Source organism: Parasteatoda tepidariorum, chromosome X1 (assembly GCF_043381705.1).
Source record: "Parasteatoda tepidariorum isolate YZ-2023 chromosome X1, CAS_Ptep_4.0, whole genome shotgun sequence".
Taxonomy (NCBI): Eukaryota; Metazoa; Arthropoda; class Arachnida; order Araneae; family Theridiidae; genus Parasteatoda; species Parasteatoda tepidariorum.
Genome location: NC_092214.1, coordinates 20,632,752 through 20,656,514, shown reverse-complemented (window position 1 = coordinate 20,656,514; position 23,763 = coordinate 20,632,752). Strand labels below are relative to the sequence as shown.

General features: G+C 27.6%; 1 protein-coding gene across 3 annotated transcripts in view; it reads left to right on the top strand.

The window, feature by feature from the left end:
- LOC107456901 (GTP-binding protein 8) overlaps positions 1–23,763 on the top strand; it is a 56,424-nt gene that overhangs the window by 28,724 nt on the left and 3,937 nt on the right. For all 3 annotated transcript variants that reach the window (XM_043040069.2, XM_016074875.4, XM_016074877.4), the window contains 2 exons: positions 9,982–10,081; positions 10,166–10,287. In XM_043040069.2, the coding sequence (XP_042896003.1) occupies positions 9,982–10,081; positions 10,166–10,287 (222 nt within the window). The remainder of the gene's footprint in view (positions 1–9,981; positions 10,082–10,165; positions 10,288–23,763) is intronic.

Below are 23,763 nucleotides of genomic sequence, written 5' to 3'. Positions count from 1 at the left end.
TGCAAGTCATTCTCAAAATTTTACTGATCGTAGGGACCGATTGAACATTGCCAAAAAAAATTACCTAATAGCAAAATAAAATTTTATTTCTCTTATTAATTTCATCGCTGGTGAAACCTGGGCTTTTTTGAGGTATAAACTTAGTAAGTGACTGCTTACGGTGCTGAGTAAGGAAGTCGCTGGAGTCAAGTAAGGCTAGATTTAAGAAGAAAAAAACCTTTTTGCTGTTTTTTCCCCCATCTAAAAGTTTTCCGCTTGCTTGTTGAAAACTGAAAATTAAAAATAACTTAATCAAATAAAACTCCTAAAATAAATATTGAAAATATCTAAAACTGTGATAAGAAAATAACCTTAGATCTTTTCACTAGTGCTGATGGCATTCTGCCCATATAATTTATGATCTGCTGATGCTGAGATAACGGTCACTTAAAAGAGACTAAGGCCTGCTGAGTTTCTTTTATTGTTTCTTCAAGAAAGCATTTCAAAACAATGGGAGTGACTTGAGTATAGAAATTTCACCTCCCAAAATGATCTAAAAAATTTTTTATGTGAAGGTAACTTTTTTTCTGTACAGAAAAATGGGAAGTTGCAAATATTGGTGCAATATTGAACAGTGGTCCGTTCACAAAAACCAATTAATACAAAAGTTTTTAAGGAAAACAAGAAACAAAAGGTGGTATTTTAGTTAAAGAAAGACTTCAAAAACATAAAATTGTTTTCTTTTTGATTAGTATGAAATAATGTTAGAGTAGTATTCATTTTTTTAATTAGTTATTAAATTAGTTCTTTTTTTTCTCTATTCATTCTATTGTGTTTCATTTATATTTGTGAAATTTAAAATATTTCCAATTCAAGTTAATTTAGTTCCAATTTAAGTTGCTTAAGTTAATTATCACGTAGAATAATCTCTTAAGCTTTATATTTTTATCAGAAACTAAGAATGAAAAAATGAATGTTGGACTGATGCAAAAAAATATATTGTTCCAGCAATACCATTCATTATATCCCTGCTAAGACAAATCTGCTGGTTCAGCATCACAAAATTGCACGAAGCCAGCAGCTAAAACGATAGGTCAGTGTACACTTTCTGTCTCTTTCACTTATATGAAAGTGAATGACTGACCTACTGTGCACAACGTAGTTTGAGCCATTTACTGGCCAGCAGCTATGAACCCAGCTAAAACTATTATGCAACACTTTTTGAGATGCTGAAGCAGATCATCATTAATGAATCAACAGCTAACGATTGACAATCAGTATACATCCAGCAGCATCCCTCCTATTTATTCAGGGTTGCTAGAGATCATTGACCTATCTGGAAGGGTAATTGATAACCCCAAATCTAATACCTAAGTAAATATTTAGGTATAATGAGCCTAATAGTCATTTAAATAATTAATTAATAAATGAACCAAGAAGAAAATTTTTAAAAAGTATTTCTCGTACCATTGAACAGCCCAGAAGATGTGCCATGCATAAGCCACATGTACTCTCATAATACATTTATTTTAAAATTGGGTATAAATATAAAATAGTTTTTCCCATATAGAACTTAATTATTTTGAAGTAGAATAATAGAGCTACTTTCCAGATTAATAAAAGTTTTGTATTTCCTTTACAATTAAATGTGGAAATTTTAACTTGTTGTCATAATATGTATAGTTTATTAAATAAAATAAAGTTAAAAATTTAGTTCTCAAATAAAAGCTATGCATTTATGAGATAGTTTAATATCTTAGACAGAAATAAATAAAACTTACAGTTGATAATGCAAAGAAGCTACTTACTGATGATGATTATTTTATGGTATTGACCATGAATTCATGTTTTAGTGATTATATTTTTTCTTGCAGTTAGTTTTCCCAGAAATAAGTGCATTCTATGAAAATGAATGAATTCTTATTGTCTAATAATTGAATGTACTTGGAAGTTAGATTAATATATAATCAAGACTGTATCTTGCATAAATTTATTTAAATGCAAGGATATATCCATTAACAATACAAAAATTACACAACAAATTTTTTATTTATAGATCTAATTTGATTTTGAAAACATAAATTAAGTCAACAGAGAATTATCTCTAGGTTTCCCCTAATTTAATTGTCTTTGTCCACATGCAACCGCTTGGAAGCATTCTGAAGAACTTTAATAAAAATATATTGCTTTTCATTATAATGCTTGACATAATTCAAAATCCTGTATAAGAGGAAATTAAAATTATGCAAATTATAGATTTTAAGTAACATAAGTGAAGAAATTCTGCTTCTAAAACTAAACTTTCTATCTTGAAAAGTTCTTGTTCATGTAATTTCATTTATTAATTTTGACTCATTGAAATACAAATTTTAACATCATGCAAACTTATGCCTGCCTTATAATTTAGAAAAATTCTGAACGTAAAAATCCTTTTCAAATGAAATTATCTTTGAGTATTCAAGTTTTATAATTTGGGATCAGAAATGTCGAGTTTGTACCTACATATTAAATCATTGGGGCTCTTTATTTTTCATTTAAGAGTTAATGAAAAGAATAAAAAAATTAATTAAATAACCAACACTGGAGTAAGAGTACGTAGTTTAAAAATACATTTAAAAAAACACCTGGAACATTTAAAGTTTGGAATGAATTAACTAAAATATCTTAATTAAACGCTTCAAACCATAATAATAGATAAATGATAATATTTTAATTAATTTTATATAATTTATTATTCTTTTTAATTTTTACTTTTCATAATTATTTTCATTATTAATGTCATTATTTTTATGGTAACATAACTTTTATATTACAAACATACTTTCATTAAAACCAAATACTTTATAATGTTTTGATGTAAACATGAAGCATAAAAATTTTAAAAATCTCTTTGTAGCTTAATCTAGTAAATTTCTAATATGTTACTATTTTTATATAAAATATAAAAGTAATGTAGAGTAAGTATTAGTGTAAGACATTGTGTGTACACTGCATAATGAGCTGGTCTTATAAATAAAATAGTAAAGCATTAATTTTATATCCACTTTAAATATACAAGAATTTTTTCTCATCTAAATGGAAGAAGTTGGCATGTATTGTCAGATGGGGTGACTTTGTGCAAACTGTCATTTTTTCAATTACTAATATTATAATAATTAAATACAAAAAATTATGCATGATTTGTTATCTCAATTGATAAGACTTTTAAAGTATAACCTACCTTCCTGGCCAAGATAACTAGAACTTCTTCAACCGACCAGACTTTCCAGCCTCCGATTTTGCGATGTTAAAAATTTGAAACTGTTTGTAACTTGAGCTCGCAATTTTCCAAGAACGATGATGTTTACATTGCCAGTTCTTGGTAAACCATTTGTTTGTTATGTTGACAACTCAAATCAGTTGATACCAAGCTTTAAAAATTGTGTGTATTTTTAAAGGCAAATGTCTAATATGATACAGTGATGGTTCAAAGATTGGTGCCAAATCGGGAGCAGGAATTTACTGCTCCAATGATGGTACCAAACTTCACTTTCCCCTGGGAAACTATGCCACCGTTTTTCAGGCTGAGGTCTATGCCGTTATCTTGTGCTGCAAGATATGCTTAGACAAGGGATATCAAAATGCGACTATCCACTTCTGTTCCGACAGTCAGGCTGCTCTCCTATCACTGTCAAGGTGTAAATTCACCTCTTCTGTGACCTATCCACCCACAACAGGGTATCCCTGCATTGGGTACCTGGACATATGGGTATCGGTGGTAATGAGCTAGCTGATGAAGTGGCACGGACTGGCTCTAATGCAATTTTCTAGGGCCCTGAACCTGCACTGGGAATCTCTTCCACCTCATTTAGGGCATCCATACTCAAGCTCTATGGCAAAATTGTCCATGAGCAATGGCGCGCTGCTGACGGTCAGAGACAAGCTAAGGAGCTAAATCGTGACTGTCCTAGTATACGCCAAAAAGAGCTCTTAAAGCTTAATAGAAACAGTTTAAGGAAGATCATTGGTCTTCTTACTGGACACTGCATCCTCAGAAGACACCTGTGCATAATGGGAATAGAATCCAATTCTCTTTCTAGGGGTTGTCATCTTGAAAAAGAGACATCATGAAACATACTCTGTGATTGTGAGGACTATTCTGCTAAAAGATTTGAACATTTAGGGCAGCATAGCGTCAATGCCTGGGAACTGCAAGATGTTCCTGTAAGGTGCTTGCTGAATTTTATTTCAGCCATAGGGCTTTCATGCTAATCATGATTTTAGGGTTTGGGTACAATAGACCTCTGGTTAATGTGCCCTGCTCGTCAGAGCTGCCCAACCTCATAAGTCTAAACTGTGTATTTAAAAAAAAATAACTAAAAAATAAATTTTCAACATAAATATATCAATTTTGGGTAAATATGCTACATTAAATCATCAATACTTGTCTTTATAATCAAGTTAGTTAAAGTCATGCCATTGATTTAGCATTATAAGTGAAACAAATAACATTATTAAATTGTATTGTTAACAATCAAACAATCCTATTAATGTACTTAAAATTATAACTTGTTTACATATTAGGGAAGTGTAGATGAACAAATAGGGCAGCTGTACAGAAATTTGTTTTGAGTTGTAATAATTGTTTTAAAAAGTAAACTTAAAAAATAATTCTGAAAAATTTCCACTGAAACAATAAAAAAATCAATACTAATATTACCTTTTACTTTCTTTTTGGATCTATTGTTTGCACAATTTTGCTTGCATTTCATTTTAACTTCACATGTTATACAGCTAATTTCAAATATTGAAGGATTAAAAAAAAGAGTCACTCATAAATATAAAAATTTACATTCCTCTTTAAATAGTTTTGCTTAGATTGGAAAGAGAGTTTAAGATATCAAGAAAAATGAAAGCTATTTACTTAGACTTCCGAGTTTAAACATCATATGTGGACCACCGTGCATGCAACATAGATTTATTGCCTTTATTGATTTATTATCAATAATTGCATGATCAATATGACATTCTTACATAAAATATTGTTTCATGGAAAGGTGTGGAAGACAATTAAAAATGATCTAAAACAAAAATTAAATCTAAATTACGTCCACACATTTTTTCTTCTTCAAAAAACAAAAATTAGATCTTAAAGCTAACATTGATATTGAAATATAGAAAAAATTAATTACTGTTAGAATAAATACATACTACTCTCACTGAATGAATTTTCAACAAATCAGCTCCTTTTGATGAAAAATGAATTCTAGAATTTTCTTCTGTTTTTACCTTTATCTTTCTACTTAAAAATAAAAACAGACTAGTGAATAATGAATAAACTATGAAAACAAATATCAATTAGTACTTAATGACTTACGGAAAGTTTTTCAAACTATCATATTATTTATACAAACTTTCATTAAGCTTTCTTAAACTATGTAAAAATTATTTTCGGCAAGAAAGACAACTTGTACATATAAACTATGAATATCTATGTTTTTATGTCTGTTTATAATAATTGAAATCTATGCCTGCGCATAAATTTTAAAGCCTATTGCTCTAGACCATAGATTTTAAAAAGATTCACCTTCATAATACAGAGAAAAAAAAGAATTTCAGAAGTAAAAATGGAAAAATGTTTAGCAAATAATAAGATATCATAATTATTGATTAACTATAACTTGTTTTTAAATATCTGAAGCGAAAATAGAAGAGGATAGTTTTACATGAATATTTTTGTTACCAAATAGTATCAAAAGAATCATGCACTTGCAAACTTATATTATCTAAGATGGATCCCAGTATAACAGAAATACATAAAAATAAATTGCTATTTGCTATCAAAAGATTGGTCAGACTTTTGCAGATTAGTTAAAAATTACATTATTAAAGCATGCATTATCAACTTTGAAGTTAATTGTACACTGAATGTCGAAAATAAAAATCAATAAATTTAAAAGAAACAAATAGTATGAACAAAAAATTTTTTAGCAAATTTTCAACCTATCTTTATGTATGAGCAAAAAAAACAGTGAGTAAACTATGTAATGGCTGGATCTCCCTAAATATACTACAATGTATAAAAATTTCCTTTTGAGAAACATTTAAATTGATAATTAAATTAAACTAATCTAATGCATAGTTTGATAATTTATACTTTTTTTCATTAAAAAAATGTTAGAATACGTTCTGTCCATTTTTTTTTTAAAGTAAAATGAATAAAATAATAAATATTCAATTTTACATCCATGCTTACATAGTATGTTGTTTAATGTTAAACAATTTACTGTGAAGTACAGAGCTCTTGTATTCTTGACTGAAAAAAGAAATAGGATTCTATCTTGTGGGGAAATATTTCTTAAAATTTTTTTATCTTTTTTTATGCAATAAAGCGAGAACTGACAATGATAAATATTTCTTTTAACAGGAAGACTTAACAATGATTTAATTTAAAATAAATTTGCTTTCATTAAATTTTATTCATATGAGCAAGTTATCTGAAATACAATAAAGGAGGTAAAACTGCAATTAAGTGGATGTATTACTAAAAATGATGCAATCTAATTTTTTTTAATTTAACTATCATTAACTTTACAGAAAACGTAATAATATTTTTAATCACATAATTTTAAAATTTCATTGCTTCTAGTAGATTTGTTGAATATACAATCAACTAGTTTTAATGTTGCTGAATTTTGTAAGCAGTTGCAATTTAAAGAAACAGAAAATTCTAATTACAAAAAGTAGAATAATAGCTGTAAACTCCTCATTATCCGCAGAACTTGGTGGCCCATGAAGTGCGGATAAGCAAATTTTTAGATAATCGAGCAAAACACTAAAAAAAGGGACACACATCTTAAATTTTTTAAATATAAATGATACATTTTACTATCTATTATTAGCAGTTTTCTTCTTTTACATTTTGTTTTATTTCTGTATGATAAAGTCTGGTCAACAGTTTTTGTTTCTTGGTGTTGGAAAGACAGGAAGCTAAAATAAAACAGTCACAAGCAGACTTTTAACTCGGGAGTTCACTGTTGAAAAAAGAATGCATAAAACAATGTTCAAAACACGTAAATTATAAAAAATTACTGTGCATGCACCATTTTTAGAAACTTATCAGTAACATAACTAAAAATAAACAACTGATAGCAATTTTGAAACCATACGTATGATCCATAAATTATTCAAAGCCCTGCTTCATTCTTTTTCCTTCAAGGGTATAAATGTTTTGTGGAGACCACCCTCATTTGTTAATCATCAATTTTATAACTGGTATAAGTTTCAAAAATATATTAGTGAACCATGAAAGAAACCATGTGGTTAGATTGGAATTCTTTAAATTTTCTACTATGAAAAAAAGAATATTTAAAGAATTTTATCTAGTGTTTTTCTATGGAATATGCAACAAGAAATTTAACAGTTTTGCCTTAGCGAATATTGAATATCTCTTAAAATAATAGTGCTAATTCAAAACAAATAGCATTGCTTAAACATTTTACTTTAGATATTAGTTTAAAGAAAATTATATCTATGAACTTTATCAAGAGCACTGCTTGGATAAAATACAGTATAAAATGGCTATATATTGAAATGTAAATAAATATAAAAATTTACTGATATATAATCACCTGGAATTATTTTCTTTTGCTTAAGGAAAATATATTAAACAGTACTTATCCAAAGTTTTATTGGGTCACTCTGTAATTTCTATTTGGTACATTTTATGCAAAAACTACCTAACACTTTAAAACATTTTTTATTCATTAAAAGCAATATATATCTATCAATCTATTCAATATGATATATTACAAATAACATTTTAAGCAAAATACTTTATAATATTGACACTTTTCTTGTACCCACCTCTACTTAATAAGAAAAAATTAACACACTAACCTGGAAATCTTATGATTTTTCTGGGAAATTTGAAATCTGATTTGAGTGGCCAACCTGATAATTCATTACATTCATCATGTAAAGGAAGACAGAAAAGCTATGTTTCATTACTTGTTATCAATATTATTGTTTTGAATAGTAACAATACCATCCAGGAAACGAAACTACTTTGACGTGTTCTTTTCATTAAAATTTGAACTTCATCCTGCATTTGTAGTTGAGCAGCTATAAATCATGACTCATATTGTCTTGCTCTTCATGAATGTCTCCCCATTTTCAACCCATTATTGGATTAATTGCGAACGCCTGGGCTACAAACAATATTTTTATCTTTGGTATGTCCATCTAAGTTATTTTATAAAATAATTGTATAATGTAATAAACTATATAAATTTTCTATTAAATATTAGTGAATACACAATTCTTCATTCACTCTTGAAAAGTAGTATGTACTGTACTATACAGATTTGTTTACAGTAAGAGTTTAAGAGAAGTTCACATTTGCAATATCTTATGTTACTTACTTTAAAAGTGTCTTTATTCAAATAAAAAATGAGTGAATAAAGACACTTATAAATGAGCCCCTCTTTTTTGTATTGCTTGAACATAATTATTTGCTCTTAGATTGGTTTCCTTATTTACCAGATTATTAAACATGTGAAACAGTTTTAACAAAATATCTCATTTAATATTCAAAATTTTACAAACCACTTGAAATTAAATAAAAGCAACTTTATATAAAGATTTTGTTCTCATTAAATACAGGTAAATGCAATTTAAATATTTACTCCGATTCTTTAGCTTTTCAACTTCATTAAAAAATTTTAAGCACGATAAACATTTCCAAAATTACATTTTAACAGGACTATTCTTATATTCTCATTGTGTTTGTTTATAGACAATTCCAAAAATTGCACAAATCAGATTTGAAACCTTATTTGCACTTTTGTATATGACTAGTGCAATCAACACTTCCGTCAAAGTAGAAAAAAGAATTTCCCTGAATTGAGCAGAAATTTTTGTTTCACTTTGTAAAAAAAATAATAAATTAAGAAATAAAAGAATGAAAAGGAAAAAAATTGGTTTGAATATTTTTCAAATATTTAAAAAAATTTTTTTACTGAAAACAAATATTTTGGGGAATGCTGTTCTCCCCCAACTACAGCACTGCTCTTCTGTATGCTGATATGATGCGTAGCACTACACTATTTCTATTAAATTGCCGGCTCGTAATTCACTGACACTTCAGTGTATATGTAAATAAAGTAATTCATCCCTCATTGAAACTGAAGGGTTCCCTCTTTTCAATTACTTTGTGTGCCCTCTTGGTATATTGCATCTGTTAAAAGACAAAAATGTGTGATATAATGAAAATTGTGTGTAATTGACTAAAACAATAATGAACTGGTATATTATTTCCAATTTGTTTGTAAAAATAATGATAATTCTTACATTTTCATTTTTACTTTGTTTAGAAAAATATCTTTCTTTTGAACCCAATGTGGCAAAATTTTTAGAAACAATCTTTAGAACAAAACATAATATTTTGAAAAGCTATAAAACTTGTCATTTTTAATGTAATATGAATCTGAAGTGCTTCTCAATTCCTATTACTATTTCTTATAAACGAAATATTGTTTATGTGCCTTGGTATGACGAAAGTTTTTGGACTTTTAATTGCAATGAATTCTGGGAAAATGCCTAGCTTTATAGTTTTTTCTCAAAAAAAAATTTTATGAATTTCTAGTATTTTTTAGATCTTTTTTATGTTAAAAACTATGTTTATCAAATCCCATCTCATATTGTAATTCAAGTGGTATTCTTTTATTGTATAATTATTTCATAAAACAAAATAGTTGAGAATGTTGACAGTTGCACTATGTTTAATGATTTTTTGCCTAATCTATAAAGTTTTCCACTAAGTACAAGCAGTGATTAGTTGACGACTTTGTAATATAAGTGATTTTTTGTCAAGCCCCATTGATGATAAAAGTGTTATAAAAATAAAACTTTTGTGGTATTGAAACAATTTTTTTGAATGTTAATTTTGGTGTACATATAAAACTTAATAGCACGATTTTTTTTATTCAAAAAATACATTTTTGATTATTTATTTTTTGATAGTTTAAAGAGAACATTTCTTCTTGTTGATGGCAAAGTAGGCTTTCAAAAGTGGGATGAGGTTGCTCTGGCAATGTTAGAAGAATTTAAAATTCCATATGGGGTGAGTTATTTTCTCATCAATAAGATTTTCCTATTATTTCATTTTCATCTCATATTTGACATATTGTTTCTTTCTTTTATATAGCTTATTATGACTAAAATTGATAAGGCTATTCCATCTCAAAGAGTTCGGAATATGTTGCATTTGCAACAAATAAGAAGTAAATACACATCTGGTTGCTGTTTAGCTCAGCCATTCATGATCAGGTATCTCCTTGATTTCAATTTTTTTTTTTAATTTTCTTACTTAGCTATTCAAAGCATAAATCTATTTCTGTAATCTAGTATTTTATACTGATTCAATTATACATTCAATGCTCTATGTAACAACCCTTGTGGTCCAAACCAAAATGGACATAATAATGTGAGGTCGCTCTATAGTAACACAAAATTTTATCAAATATTCACTCCCTTCAGAAATATATTAATTTCTATTTGAAACCAATAGCATTATGTTGGTTATGAGGCTGGTTTTTGCTAAATAACATGCTTCCTGAGAACTGCAATATCTTAAATTAAAACAATATCAAAAGGAATATGAATACCATATGTTTTAACTCTGAAGTAAACTACCTATTATAACATTTTACATAAAGAGTGCATACAATTTTCAAGCATGAAAACTATGATTGATGAATTTATTGAACTCTTTGTATAGAAATTTACAATTTTGATGAATGCATATTAGAGATTCCAATTTTCATATGAGAATTCTATATACACTTCTTATTCTCACTAATGAAAAGCAACTGATTTTTCAATATAAAATATGCTTAGGTCCACCTAGGAGGAAAAGTAGCTGGTCTCATCACTTTTTCTTGATTCATAGAGAATTCAAAATGTTTCAAATTTATTGAGCGGTAACATCAAATGAAATATTGGTTTGAATAATTTCTTTGATACTTTTGCTATCCATTGTTTCATAATCAATGGAAAAATGTTTAACTTTTACATTTTGATCGATTTTTTTGAAATTAAAAAAAAATAATGAAATTACAGTCATTAAAATCAGCCATTCAGTGTAGATGTTCTAATGAGCATTAAAATAGCATTGGTTAATAAAATAGCAAACTGAACTGTATGTATCAATTATTACAATTAAAAAGTCATTTTAATGTGGGTCATACTAAGGAACATAGACTGTGTCTATAGTGCTTACTGAAAATCAATTTCATTATTTTGATAGTTCTTCTGTAGATCATGCCCCTTTCTTATAGTTATTATATACTTTGTTACTGCCCTGGATTCTCTTCTAACACTACAGGATCAAAATAACATCTGGATCCTCTCTGACAGCCTCAGCTCCATACAATACTTAACGCATTGGAGGAAGGTGAGAGACAAAACAGGTGCTTCAATCCTACAAAAAATTAAAATCCTCTCACGATTGCGTGAAGTCCACCTCCAATGGATCCCTTCTCACTTTGGGGTTCTGGGCAATGACATCGCCGACACTCTGGCTAAGGAGGGGACGAAAGAAAATCTGATAAGTCCAAATTCCCTCACCTTCATGGAGCTGGCATCAAAAAAGAAAAAAGAAGACCTCGCTTCCTGGCTCGTACCCCCCAAGCATCACTGGTACCAGAGCACCAGTCCAGGAGGTGCACTCAACATTCGGTGCAACCGCAAGGACCAGACTGCACTTACCAGGCTTATCAGCGGCCACCTTAAGTCCCTTTCTTTTGAGGGTAGTATTAAAATCTACCCTAACTGCCCCAGGTGCCACAACATGCAGGCTTCCCCCCAACATATACTGGACTGTCTAGGTCTGGACAAAAGGGACATTCTTAATAACACACTTATGGTGGCCGACTTCCTCCGGGTGATGAATTTCATGGACATAGTTTAGCCCTGCTAATTTTGGGGATAAGGAAGAAGAAGAAGATATACTTTGTTATAGTTTTATGAGAAATCCATTTACAGTATTAATAAAAATCCTATATTGATTTTTATTTTCATTTTTTTAAAAATAAAATCAGTAAGTATTGGATATAAAACCTCTTATAATGTAATTTCTTTCTAAATCAAAATGATTGAACTTATAGTACAGGTAAATAATAAAAGTATCTAGAAATTTTCCATTTTCAAAGGTAGCTTTTGCTGTTCTAATTCTTAACAAACAATAAGCAGCATGAAACACAGCAAAACAGCAAGAGATTAAATCAATGTCTCATCAGCAACTACCTAGCATTTTAAAATCTTTTTACCTTAGATTTTCAATGCAAATTTGGGCAGCCCATCAATTAGTACAAGTCCATGACCTTGTCCTTTCCACGTAGCAATTTAAGGATGGTAAAAAATATATTAAAAAAATATTTGTCTTTAGTAAAATAAAATAAAGTTATTTAAAAACTTAGTAGCTTTTAAATTAATGTAATAAATATCTTAAAAATTAAGTCAAAATTTAACGCTTTTAAAATATTTCAAACTTTTTATACGATATTAAAAAAAACTAAATACAGCTATATAATGTTTAATATTTAAGAAGTTTTAAAAATATTAATTTTTAAAAATACAGTAAGAAAGTAAAAATAAACTAACTAAAATATAAATGTAATCACTAAATTTTAAAACTAGAAAAAGAATAATATGTTTTTATTTTTAAAAAAATTATCTTGTGTTAGATTATAATTTATGGATAGGAGTGGTAACAAACAGAAAAAATTAAGTCATTAAATATAGAAGCACATAAAATTAATAAAATTGCAATATATACTATTTTTTAAAGTCTGCTTTAACAAATCTCATGGATAAAATTATTAAATTAAGGAATAATCAACTAATGATTTTAATTTAAAATGGAAATATTGTCAATCACAAAATATAAACAAAAACGTAATAGATGAGTGAAAAAAAGAACTAATTGAATAATTAATTAAAAGAATCAATACTTATCTAACAAGCTCATATTATTTCATACTAATTAAAAGTAAAACAATCTTATGTTTTAGATTTTTTTTTTAACTGAAATAAAAGTATTGTTAACAAATTATTTACCTATAAAATAAAACAAAATGATTATAAAGGCTTTTAATTTAACATTATGTTATGAAAAGGGAAAATTTATAAAAGTATTATTTAACTTGAAGGAAAGTAATAAATTTTATTTTTACTTTTAGAAAGAAACAAAAAGTAACTTGAATCTGAAATGGTTGATATACTTTTAGAATTTGAAAAACTAATAAAAATTTTAGATGAATATTTTCTATAAAAGCACTGTGCAGCATTAAAGTCAAGATGTGTCTGTTATATCCTTCCTCTAACATAGCAATTGTTATTTTTTTTGACAAATCAGAACCATCTTTCACTTATTTGCGTACCTTAGAAATTTCGTATTAATTGTTTTTTATGAGTAGACCAATGACCAAGGTTGCGCCAATATTTCCAACTTCTCGTTTTTCTTTCCAGAAAATGCCCTTTCCTTCACAACACAGATTTTTCTTAGAACATTTTGTGGGACAAAGTTACTATAGGCAAGTCCAGAAGGGTTTTCTTAAAGAAATATTAAAATATACTCAACAGGACATAGTCTCTATGAGTGACTGTCATCTGCATTTGTAGATTGTAAATTATCGAGGCCGAATGTCATCGGCACTGTTGATAAGATCTAAGACAAGGAATGCTGCCTTGCTACACAGTTTGAAGGGCTAATTTGTTACCAAACTATTAGATATATTTCAACATTTTGAAATAGGAAAATAAGTTCATTACAACTTTTAGTTTGCAACAGGCAAGCAAAAAACTTGAAGAAGGGGAAAAGGCTGCCAAAATTTTTTTTAAATCTAACATAACTTAACCCCACCCCTCCCTTAATAGCCGTCCTATGCAGCCGCTTACTAGGCTTATGCCTCGGACCGGCCCTGATTAGTGGCTAGATTGAGTTCTTATTTGAAAGATTCTGTTTTGTAGTTTTTGGGTACAAAGTGAAACACCTAAAATTGGAGTTAGTGGGAGAAAAAATCCTGAATACTTCCCTATTTTTACTATGTTAGATTTATTTGTTCAAATTTAAAATACTCATAAAGGAAACTTTTTATGTTAAGATTAATTCTTTCTTATGTGTAATATTTTTCTTTTTTTATCTAACATCTTATTGTTATTCGTTATTTTTCTTTCTTTCTGTGGTTTATTTTGGCTATAGTATTAATTTTGGGCTATATTATATTAATTTTATTTTTGGCTATATTATTTTGGCTTTCAGTATTTGTTTTAAAAATACTCTCTCCTGAGGTTTACCTTATTTAGATGAACATAAGAAGCTCAGTGATCTTTCTGCCTTTTTATTTATTTATTTTTGTCTAACTTAGTTTGTAGTATTGTTGATCTCTTGATTTTGAGTACATTTTGTCACTTACTTTCTGGCTCTTGTGTTATTATATTGTATGTTCAATTTCTTGAGTTTTTGATACATTCCAATGCTTATAGTTAAACAATTAAACACATTTTAAGTTATTTTGATTAGTTATTACATTGTGTAAATGTAGAAATTTAACTTAGGGCTCTAGAAAGGACCTGAAGTGCAAGGTTACAAAAAAAAAATTTTTTTTTGGAAGTTTTCCTTCTGAAATTTCCTTCTGAATCCCTAAGTATTTTAGTAACATTTTTGTAGCCAAGGTTGTTTCCTCTTGCATGATTATGCATAAAAATTTATAACAAAGTAAGCTCTGTTGTAAATACTAGGAATAAAATAAACTTTAATGATAGTTGAAACATAAAATTCTCAAATTAAGAATATTTATCACTAACATGTAATTAGAACATAAATTAAGAATGTGTATCACATTAATGTAAATGGTTAAAGTAAATTAGCTGGAAATTTTGCTTTCAGAATAGTCTTACATGTAGTTAAAGTTACATTGTAAAAGTTTTCATTAAATTATGGTACAGTATGGGACCCCTAATCCGGCATCCCAAAATTCGGCACATAATCCAATCTATTTTTTTAATAAGAGAAAAAAAATCAGTTATATTCTCTTTCTATTTGGAATTTTATTCTGTTGAAGTAAGTAACTTTATTTTATCTTTCTAAAAAAAAAGCATGAAAAAAAAATCTTTGTCAAAGGAAACATCTGTTTCTAAAGCAGTTTAAAATATCTAAAGTGAAAGGGAAAAGTAAAAAGACCTGGATTTTCAATGAACAAAATAAAGAAAAGCAAGTTGGAAGAAACTGATCAATCAATCTTGACAGCTGTGCAAGTGCTCTACTGGTTTTTCCCCCCTTCTTACTCTTTGGTTCCCACATTTCCCTCTTCAGTTTGACCATAAATTAGCCACACCCTTTTGATAATGAAGCTACCACTTGGGATACAAACTGAATTCTATCCCTTTTGCTGCTTTTCTTATTTGATGTAAATTATACTCTTTTGTTTTTTATTAGTTATTAACTGCTCATTTTTTTTTGTTAATTGATAGCTTGTTTTTTTAATCGTATTTAGTTGTTAGCTTGTTTTTTTTATCATTATTTGTTGTTAGCTTATAAAAAATATATATTGTTATTTCTATTCTATAGATTATATTTTCAATAATGAGATTTCTTAAGATGGGACAGTTTTAAATTAACTGTATACTACGATCAAAACTTAACTAAATTTATTGGAATTAATTAATTTTCTGAAATTAGCAGTTTAATTGAATTATTGTAATATATGGGTGCCATATTGGAATTTCCGAAAGAGATCCAAAATTTGTCAAATTCCGAAATACGGAATTTCGTCGGTCCCATGAGTGCTGGATTTGGGGTCCTATACTGTATTTTATAAACTCTGCCATTTCTATTTGTTTAAGGGTTATCTTTAGTTAATGAGAATAATTTTGTTTTTCTTACCATTTTCTTATTTTTTGTTCTCTGTAGTCATCAAACACATCTTAAAAGAAGCATACTTCATTTTTGTTTCAATTGAAAGATCTGTTTGAGAATTTTTTACTTTATTGCTGTTGTGGCAACAATGTAACGACCAAAAGTTTGTTTAAAATGTATCAAATTCCATTCAAATGTATGGCTCACTCTGTGTGACAAGCAACAATTGTTTTATATACAAAATTTTTCATTTGTTTTTTGAATTCTTCAGCTTTTAAAATTTTTGATATCAGCCATAATAATTGAGAGGGCTTACATTTAGATTTACTTTTACATTCAGTTTTTCATTCTTTAAATCTGAACAGTTGGAATTATATTAAATTAGAAGTGGGGAATTTTAATGATTACTATTTCTTAGGGAAACATTTAAAAATAATTTTCTCTATGGATTCATTTTGTTGTGTTTAAAAAGATATTTGTAAAAAAGATTTAAATGAGTAGGGTATGGAACGTCTGTGAAACAATCTGTGAACTGAATTAACTTTATCTGAAGTCTTTTCCACTGAAGGAAAGGCAAAATACTTTTGTTTACAAATATAGCACAGTTTCTGTAATTAACTACATTATTTTTTATATGAGTATTTATTTCTTATATGAAAAGTATCCAAAAAAATTGGCAAAATTCAACTCCTCAACTGCTTGTATGAAAGGAAAACAAATGTATGATCAAATTGAATTTATTATTTTTTTGAAAAATTTCTGAAACATATTCTGAGGATAATGAAAGATTTATTATCAGTTTCACTTTCTCTTCTGATAATTAAAGGAGCATTCCCTATTGTAATTAGAATGTGTATTTTTGTGAAAAATTAAATTTGTAATAAATAAGCTCTTAAAAATTAAACATTAAAGTCAAGTGACATTATATGGCTTAGCTACATTTATTTCTTTTTCATTATTACTATCTGATTTTTCCTTTTTCTTGAAAAAATAATTTTTATATTTACAGGCTATGCAATTTTTTACCATCAAACTTCTATTACTCTAATGCCTTTAACTCGAAGTTTTGATTGTTCAAAGTAATTTCTAAACTCTGCCAAAAATCCAGTATTAACATTGAATTTTTTCCATTACTCAAAGTTCAAAAAAAGTCTACTTTCTTAATAATTCAAAAAAAGTTTATTTCCTTAAATGTCAATTCTTATCTCTAAGTCAATTTTTTTTATGGAAAAAAACATTTCCAACCAATCAAAACTTTCGAAACTATAAAATGATTCCCAGCTAACAGCGCAGGGGTAGAAGGAAACCAACAACTTTGTTATTTTCTAACTAAACTTATTTTAATTTCTCTTAATTATTATTATTCTAAGAACTCTATCCAAAAAGAAATAAGGTCCAATATGATTAAATTGTAGTTTTGTCTACCTTGAAAAATTCTGAATATAGGAATGCAAAAGGTTCTTTCTTTTTTTGATATTGTTGCAATAGCTTTCAGTAACTTATTCCTTTTTGCTTTCTTATCATTATTCTTCCCCTGGTGGTATTATGATATTGTAAGGATAGTATTCAATTGTTTTTTAAGAGTGGTAAATTGAAATTTTTGATGTTCATTCTCTAATTCTTGTTTGAGATGTAAGAAATGGTGCAGAAAGTTATAAATATTGAAAGATTGTGTAGTTGTATCATTCTAACATATAATTAGTTGTATCATTCTAAAGTGTATTTAGTTAGAAAATTATAGTTTCTGCTTTAGTTACATAGCTTCTGGTTTGCTAATCTTTTGATAAAAGGAATTTTGTGAAGCGGTATAAATTTAACAGTGCTTTAAAACTTTATTAAAGCTTAACAACGTAATTGACTAGTATGATTTTTGAAGAATGGCTATAAGACTCTTCCCAAAAATTGTGAACAAAGAAATGTTCATTGGCAGCTGTCCATCCCATCCTAAATTGACTTAAAGTTTTCAACCTATCCAGCTTGTCTACTATCCACCCAACATGACACTGGAACTTCTGCCTATAAACTAAGGTCTATTAATCACAGGTCTATAAACGTCTATTTATCAAAGTCTTATTATATATTCAAGTCAATTTTTCTATTGATGCTTTAGTTTTAGGTTTAAACTATGAAATCAAGGTTAATCAGTAATGAATTTTATTAAAAATAGTGTCACATGTTAAACAAATAAATTTTATCAAGAAATGTACTTAAATTTGTATGAAGCAGGTTTCATCTTACAAAGAAGTCAAGTCATATTAATTGTAAAGCAGTAAGTCCTCTCATTTTGCTCTGAAAAATCCTTTTTCTTTTTTGAAGATTTTTGGCTTTTGAATTATACAGAATGGGTATAGTTATGGGACTTCCTTATTCTCAAGAATGCAAGCATAAAATCGCATACAGGAGAAACCTAATGTATAACACATCCAAATGAAATATGGGAAAAAACTGACAAAAAAAATGTAGATTGCATGTTTGTTTGTTTTACTTAAACAGTGGTGCACAAACGCAGCATCAGCAGTTAATTGCTTAAGTATACCCTTTTGAAAGCATTTGCTTATTAGGCATTCAACAACTTTAGTTTTTATCAAACTCGCTAAAAGATTTAACAATATATATATGTGTATATTATTGGTCTAGTTTCCACTGAAAGGAAAAAAGATCCCAGGTATTTTTAAATATTTATTTTCTACAAATTGGTGGTGTATCCAAAATCACCTTAAAATTGTTGATTATTTATTTTAATTGAACAATAACTATAAAAAGTTCTTAGGATCAAAAGAAACTCCATTAGTATTGTATAACTGTAGTTTCTTATGACATATCAGATTAAAATAGTTATAGGATTGGATACTAAATCTGAAATGATATGAATTTTTTTTGAAAAAAAAAATTTAATTTCGGATGGAATTTTGCCTTATACTCAGCAATACTGAATTTGTTGTGTCGCGTTCATTCATAAAAATTCCAACTTCTACTTAAATGAAAATGTTCTCTTATGTACAAAATGTGAAAACTAAAACTAAAAAGCAGAAATGTTACAGATGTTATATTGTGTTGGCTGTCAAGAAAAATAAGTTTTGAAAATGGCAGTAGTACAGTGGACAAAAAAAGGTATCACCCTGAATAACTTTTGTTCTAATGAGTGGATTTTCACGTACTCAATGTCAATCTTAATGGTTCCTGGGGTGACCTCAGATATGCAAATTATTTAGTGCTAACTGTTAATGAAGTTACGAAATCAGACACAAAAACGTACTTTCTCTGAATAAACATATTTCTTTTACATATTTGGATTCTTAACCTTCAAAATATATGGGGTTGCCGTAACCTGGGAACTATGGTCCCCATTGTTTGGTCAGGAGAGCGATCCAAAGTTCGAACCCCTTAATGTTAATTTCACTTTTTGCGTTTTTATTCATATTTTTGAAACTAATTTTAAAAAAATTGCACCCACTTATAAAATCCATTTACCCAAAGATAATTTCATGCAGAAAATAATTTTTAATAATAATTTATTATTTTTAATCATTTAATTTAATTGATGAAAAAATTTTGAATTATGAGGTACAATTTTTTTATACCATATTAATCTATATATTTTTCTATTGAAAAATCTAAAGTTTAAACTGTTTTTATTTAGTAGAAGCCGAAGAAAATTAAAATTATTTATTTTTAAAAAAATAATTTGTCTATAATGAAGAAATATTGAAATGGGACTATTAATATTGAAATGTGGTTAATTTACGAGGAACTGGACTTACGCAAATGTAGAGTGAAATTTCATTCATATTTTTTTCGCTAGTAACTGCGTGCTAATCTTTTTTGTTTGCTTTTTTTAATTATAAAATACCATGTTTCTTTTTAGTCGTTTAAGTAATTAGTTAGGAAAATTGAATGAAGCATTTTATTGAATAAAAAGCATTTTTTTTTCAACGAATGTCGAGTTTTATAAAAGCATGTTTCTGATAGAATGTGATTATATTTAATGTTATTATATTTTATTTTTTAGTTGGTTTTATCAATAATTAATACAATTTTAATAATATACATATGTATGCATAGATTTGGAATAATATATTTATCAATTTCTTCAATATATATTTTATAATTGTTAATATGATTACATAATCAACATTTTTAAGCATCGTAAAATTTCTCAACACCTTATATGTTGTCTTAATCTTTAAATAAATTTTTTAATTATCGTTCCGGGTGTATTTCACAGAATTTTTTTACCAACTATTTGATTAAATTTTTGCAATTTTAAAAATCTTATTCCTTACGCTATCATGTATATTATTTTATTATTAATATGCTAGAAAACTTAAGAGTCATTGCCTGCTAGCTGAAAATAAAATCTTGTTTAGAATTTAAGGACCCTCTGCTGCTTTAAATTATTCAATGCTGACTATTTATTTAACATACTGTTTTTTTTATTGCTTCTTGTGACCTCAGCATAGATTATCTAAAATAGTGTTGATGCTTTATAAGTCACTACAAGGAGTATGAAGAACATAAAGAGCTGATGAATATGTATCTAAAATTTTTAAGCATCTTAAAATATCTCAATCTTAAATGTCGTCTTGACATCTTAATTAAAAAATTTAATTTTTAATTACTTGGCCATGTGTGATTAAAAGAACTATTCAACTAATTATTTCATTATATTTTTTGCTATTTCTTTATACTACCATATAGGTTTTTTTCGAATAATATACTAAACTCTTTTGTTTAAGTTTTATTGTTGCTTAAAGCTTTTCTTTAATTTAACACTCATTAGTAATTTTTTTTCAAGTCTCAGAGCTATAGTCTGAGTCTGAGAATATTTTAAGTTTTCTGAGAATATTTTGAGACTCAGACTATAGTCTGAGTCTCAGAACTATACGCTGATAAAATTTTAGGAATGTTTTCATCTTAAAATTACTCAGTGCGAAACGTCTGACTGATCACAGTAAATAGATGAACCCTTTTCTCTAAGATTGAACCAACAAATTATTTATTTATTTACTTTATTGTTTCGTATTTGTTTGGTTTGTGAAAAGTAAATACATATTAGTGCAACTCAAAAAAACCACAACTGTTTGCTTTGTTTTTTAAATGAACAAATTTAGACTGCAATTTTATTTTGATGTTTAAACTTATATCTTGCACCATTAATTTTAAGAAAGCTGCTCTTTTATAAAAAGATGTTTAAAAATTTACTTTTGTTAAAATTACTTTTCACTTTAAGCATGATTCCCAGGATATTATTGTAGCATAATTTGTTATTAAAAAACGCCTTATTTTGTAAAACAGCAAATACTAAAAATTGAAATTTGTAAAAAGATTCTGAAGCCATGCCACAATTTTAGAATCATTAACTGATATGGAAAAATTAATAAATACGCAGCGAGACGGTTAACATACTTTTTACAGAAACTGGGAATACCAATTTTTGATATATTTCGGCATAACAGGATAATAATAATATTGCTCAAAGGAACCTGCTCAATAATTTTGTTATTTCCAGAATTGAAATCTGTTTTTACAAAACATAATGTTCCTTGAACACTAAAACAAGAAAAATTTAGCTATTATTAGTTATTTAAGCTTATTTCGTTAATTTATTGATAGCGGTATCAATTTTAAGGATATGTGATGGAAGCCCCGTTTACTATTTTACTATAAATGCATTAAATCATATGGCTTGAATAATTTATTTTCAGCAAATTATTTAATAATTTCTTGCAAATAAGGTTTTAAAAATAAACTCGATCGAAGTACGTCTAAAAATAACCTTAAATATATATAGAATAAACTTTGGAATTGATAAATAAAAAATACATTTTCAAACAACTTCGAGTAGGACAAAAATGCTAACTTCCTTGAAATAGCTCTCCTTGTAACTACTTAATTTTGATTCCAGGTGTTAGGAGACATTCCATTATCACTTTTGAAATTTCAATTGTAAACTGAATTTCTTTTTATGCCCTTAAAAATTTTACAAAGGCTAGCAATTAAAAAAATGTACTGCATTGATTTTTCTAGAAAGCTGCGACTAACTATTATTTTTTCAATCTAAGAACCTATGCCTTTATCTTACGTAAAATTTATTTTAATATCGCCTGAAACAATTTAATATACTGTGTTACTAAATAAATAATCCCAAGAAATTAAATCGAAAAGATAAAAACTTCCATTAATTTAAGAAGAAATAGATCATAATAAAAGTAGACATGTCTACTTTTATTTCCCTCTTCATATTTTTTTAAACCAGTGAAGTTTTTATCATCAATTATAATTTTTTTACATTTGGGTCTCGATTACTATTGTGAAAGGATTTTATGCTCGTAAAAGTAAACATATGCATTTTAATATTTTAACAGGATTCATGTGGTCTTAGAAAAAGCAAGAAAACCATAGCATAAATATTGTAATTATGAAGTAATCTTTAACTTTAAAATTGAAATTTTGAGACCAGATATTTTGGATTAATGAAATTGAATATTTTATCTTTTAAGTTTTTATGCCTCCATTTCAGTATCTTAAGAATCTTATGAACTCTGTATCGTATCAGATATATATAAAAAAACAAAGAAATCACAGTATCGGTATTTGGTGATAAGTGTAGATTATCGTAATTGAAGAACATGTTGTACGACATTTTATGGTGAATTTGAGGAAAATAAGTTTCTGAATATTTCGATATCAGAATGCTATTTTCAAATCATCTTTATGCAAAGTAAACCAGGCAACCTAAATATCTGGCAGAATGACGCAATTTTTTAAATAATGAATCATACTATATGCAACATATTATTTTAATATGTTATTCTTAAACATAACATATTTTAATGTTTTTGAAATGCCACTTAACATTCAGCAATTCCTATAGAAAAAAGAAACATCGTAAATTATGTAAAACCTTGTAAATGTGCATTAGAATTACTATACAATCTGCATTTTATTTTCCAAGTACTTTCTTTTGTTTCTTCAAACTTTCTTGCCTAGAAGACTCGATTAAAGCTGTAGAAATGATTATCCCTAAAATTTTGTATATAGCTATAATAAGTTATGTATATGTATTTGATTTTAGTATGAATTCCTTGTATAAATGAAGTTAAAATGACATAAAAACCCAAATAATTTCAGATTAAAAGCTCATGTATTCAAATTCTAGAAACTTAGAATATCATAAGAAATTATAAATTAATTTAAATTTTCTTTTCAAAGTATATGAAAAAGAAAAATCTTTGCTTCTTGGACAGAAATAAGCTGAAAAATTATCTATTGCCATGAAACTTCGAGATATTTTCTATTAACTATTAATATATAAACCTCTCCGAGCAATCAAGAACAATATTTAAATTTTTTTTAATAGTCTGAACTTTTTTGCCCAGCAACGGTGTAAAGTTAAGTATCCTCTCTTGAATTAGTCTATGAGTTACCTTAAAATATTCATTTGCGGCAGTGACTTTGCTTGGCTGTTTTTAAGGATTATCACCAGATATATATATTACTTATTTGCCCCCCTTTATGATCCAAATTTTCGAAATTTTGTCGTCACTTCCAATTTTGAAGGTCAGGAATCGAAATATGTAAAAAAAAATACGTTTATTCAAAGAAAGTGCGTTTTTGTGTCTAATTTCATAACTTGACTAATAGTTAGCACTAATTAATTAGCATATTTGAAGTTACCTCCAGAAACCATTAAGATTGACACTTAGTACATGAAAATCCGATCATTAGAACAAAATTTAATCTGTGATTTTTCCCCCCATTGTACAATATTTAAATTTTAGCAATAACCCACACATCAAATACCACTTCAAGAAGTACTTTGAGATCTTTTGCCTCAGGAAAAATGAGTGCTTTGATGTGAGTTTTGAAGTACAAAAATTTAACTG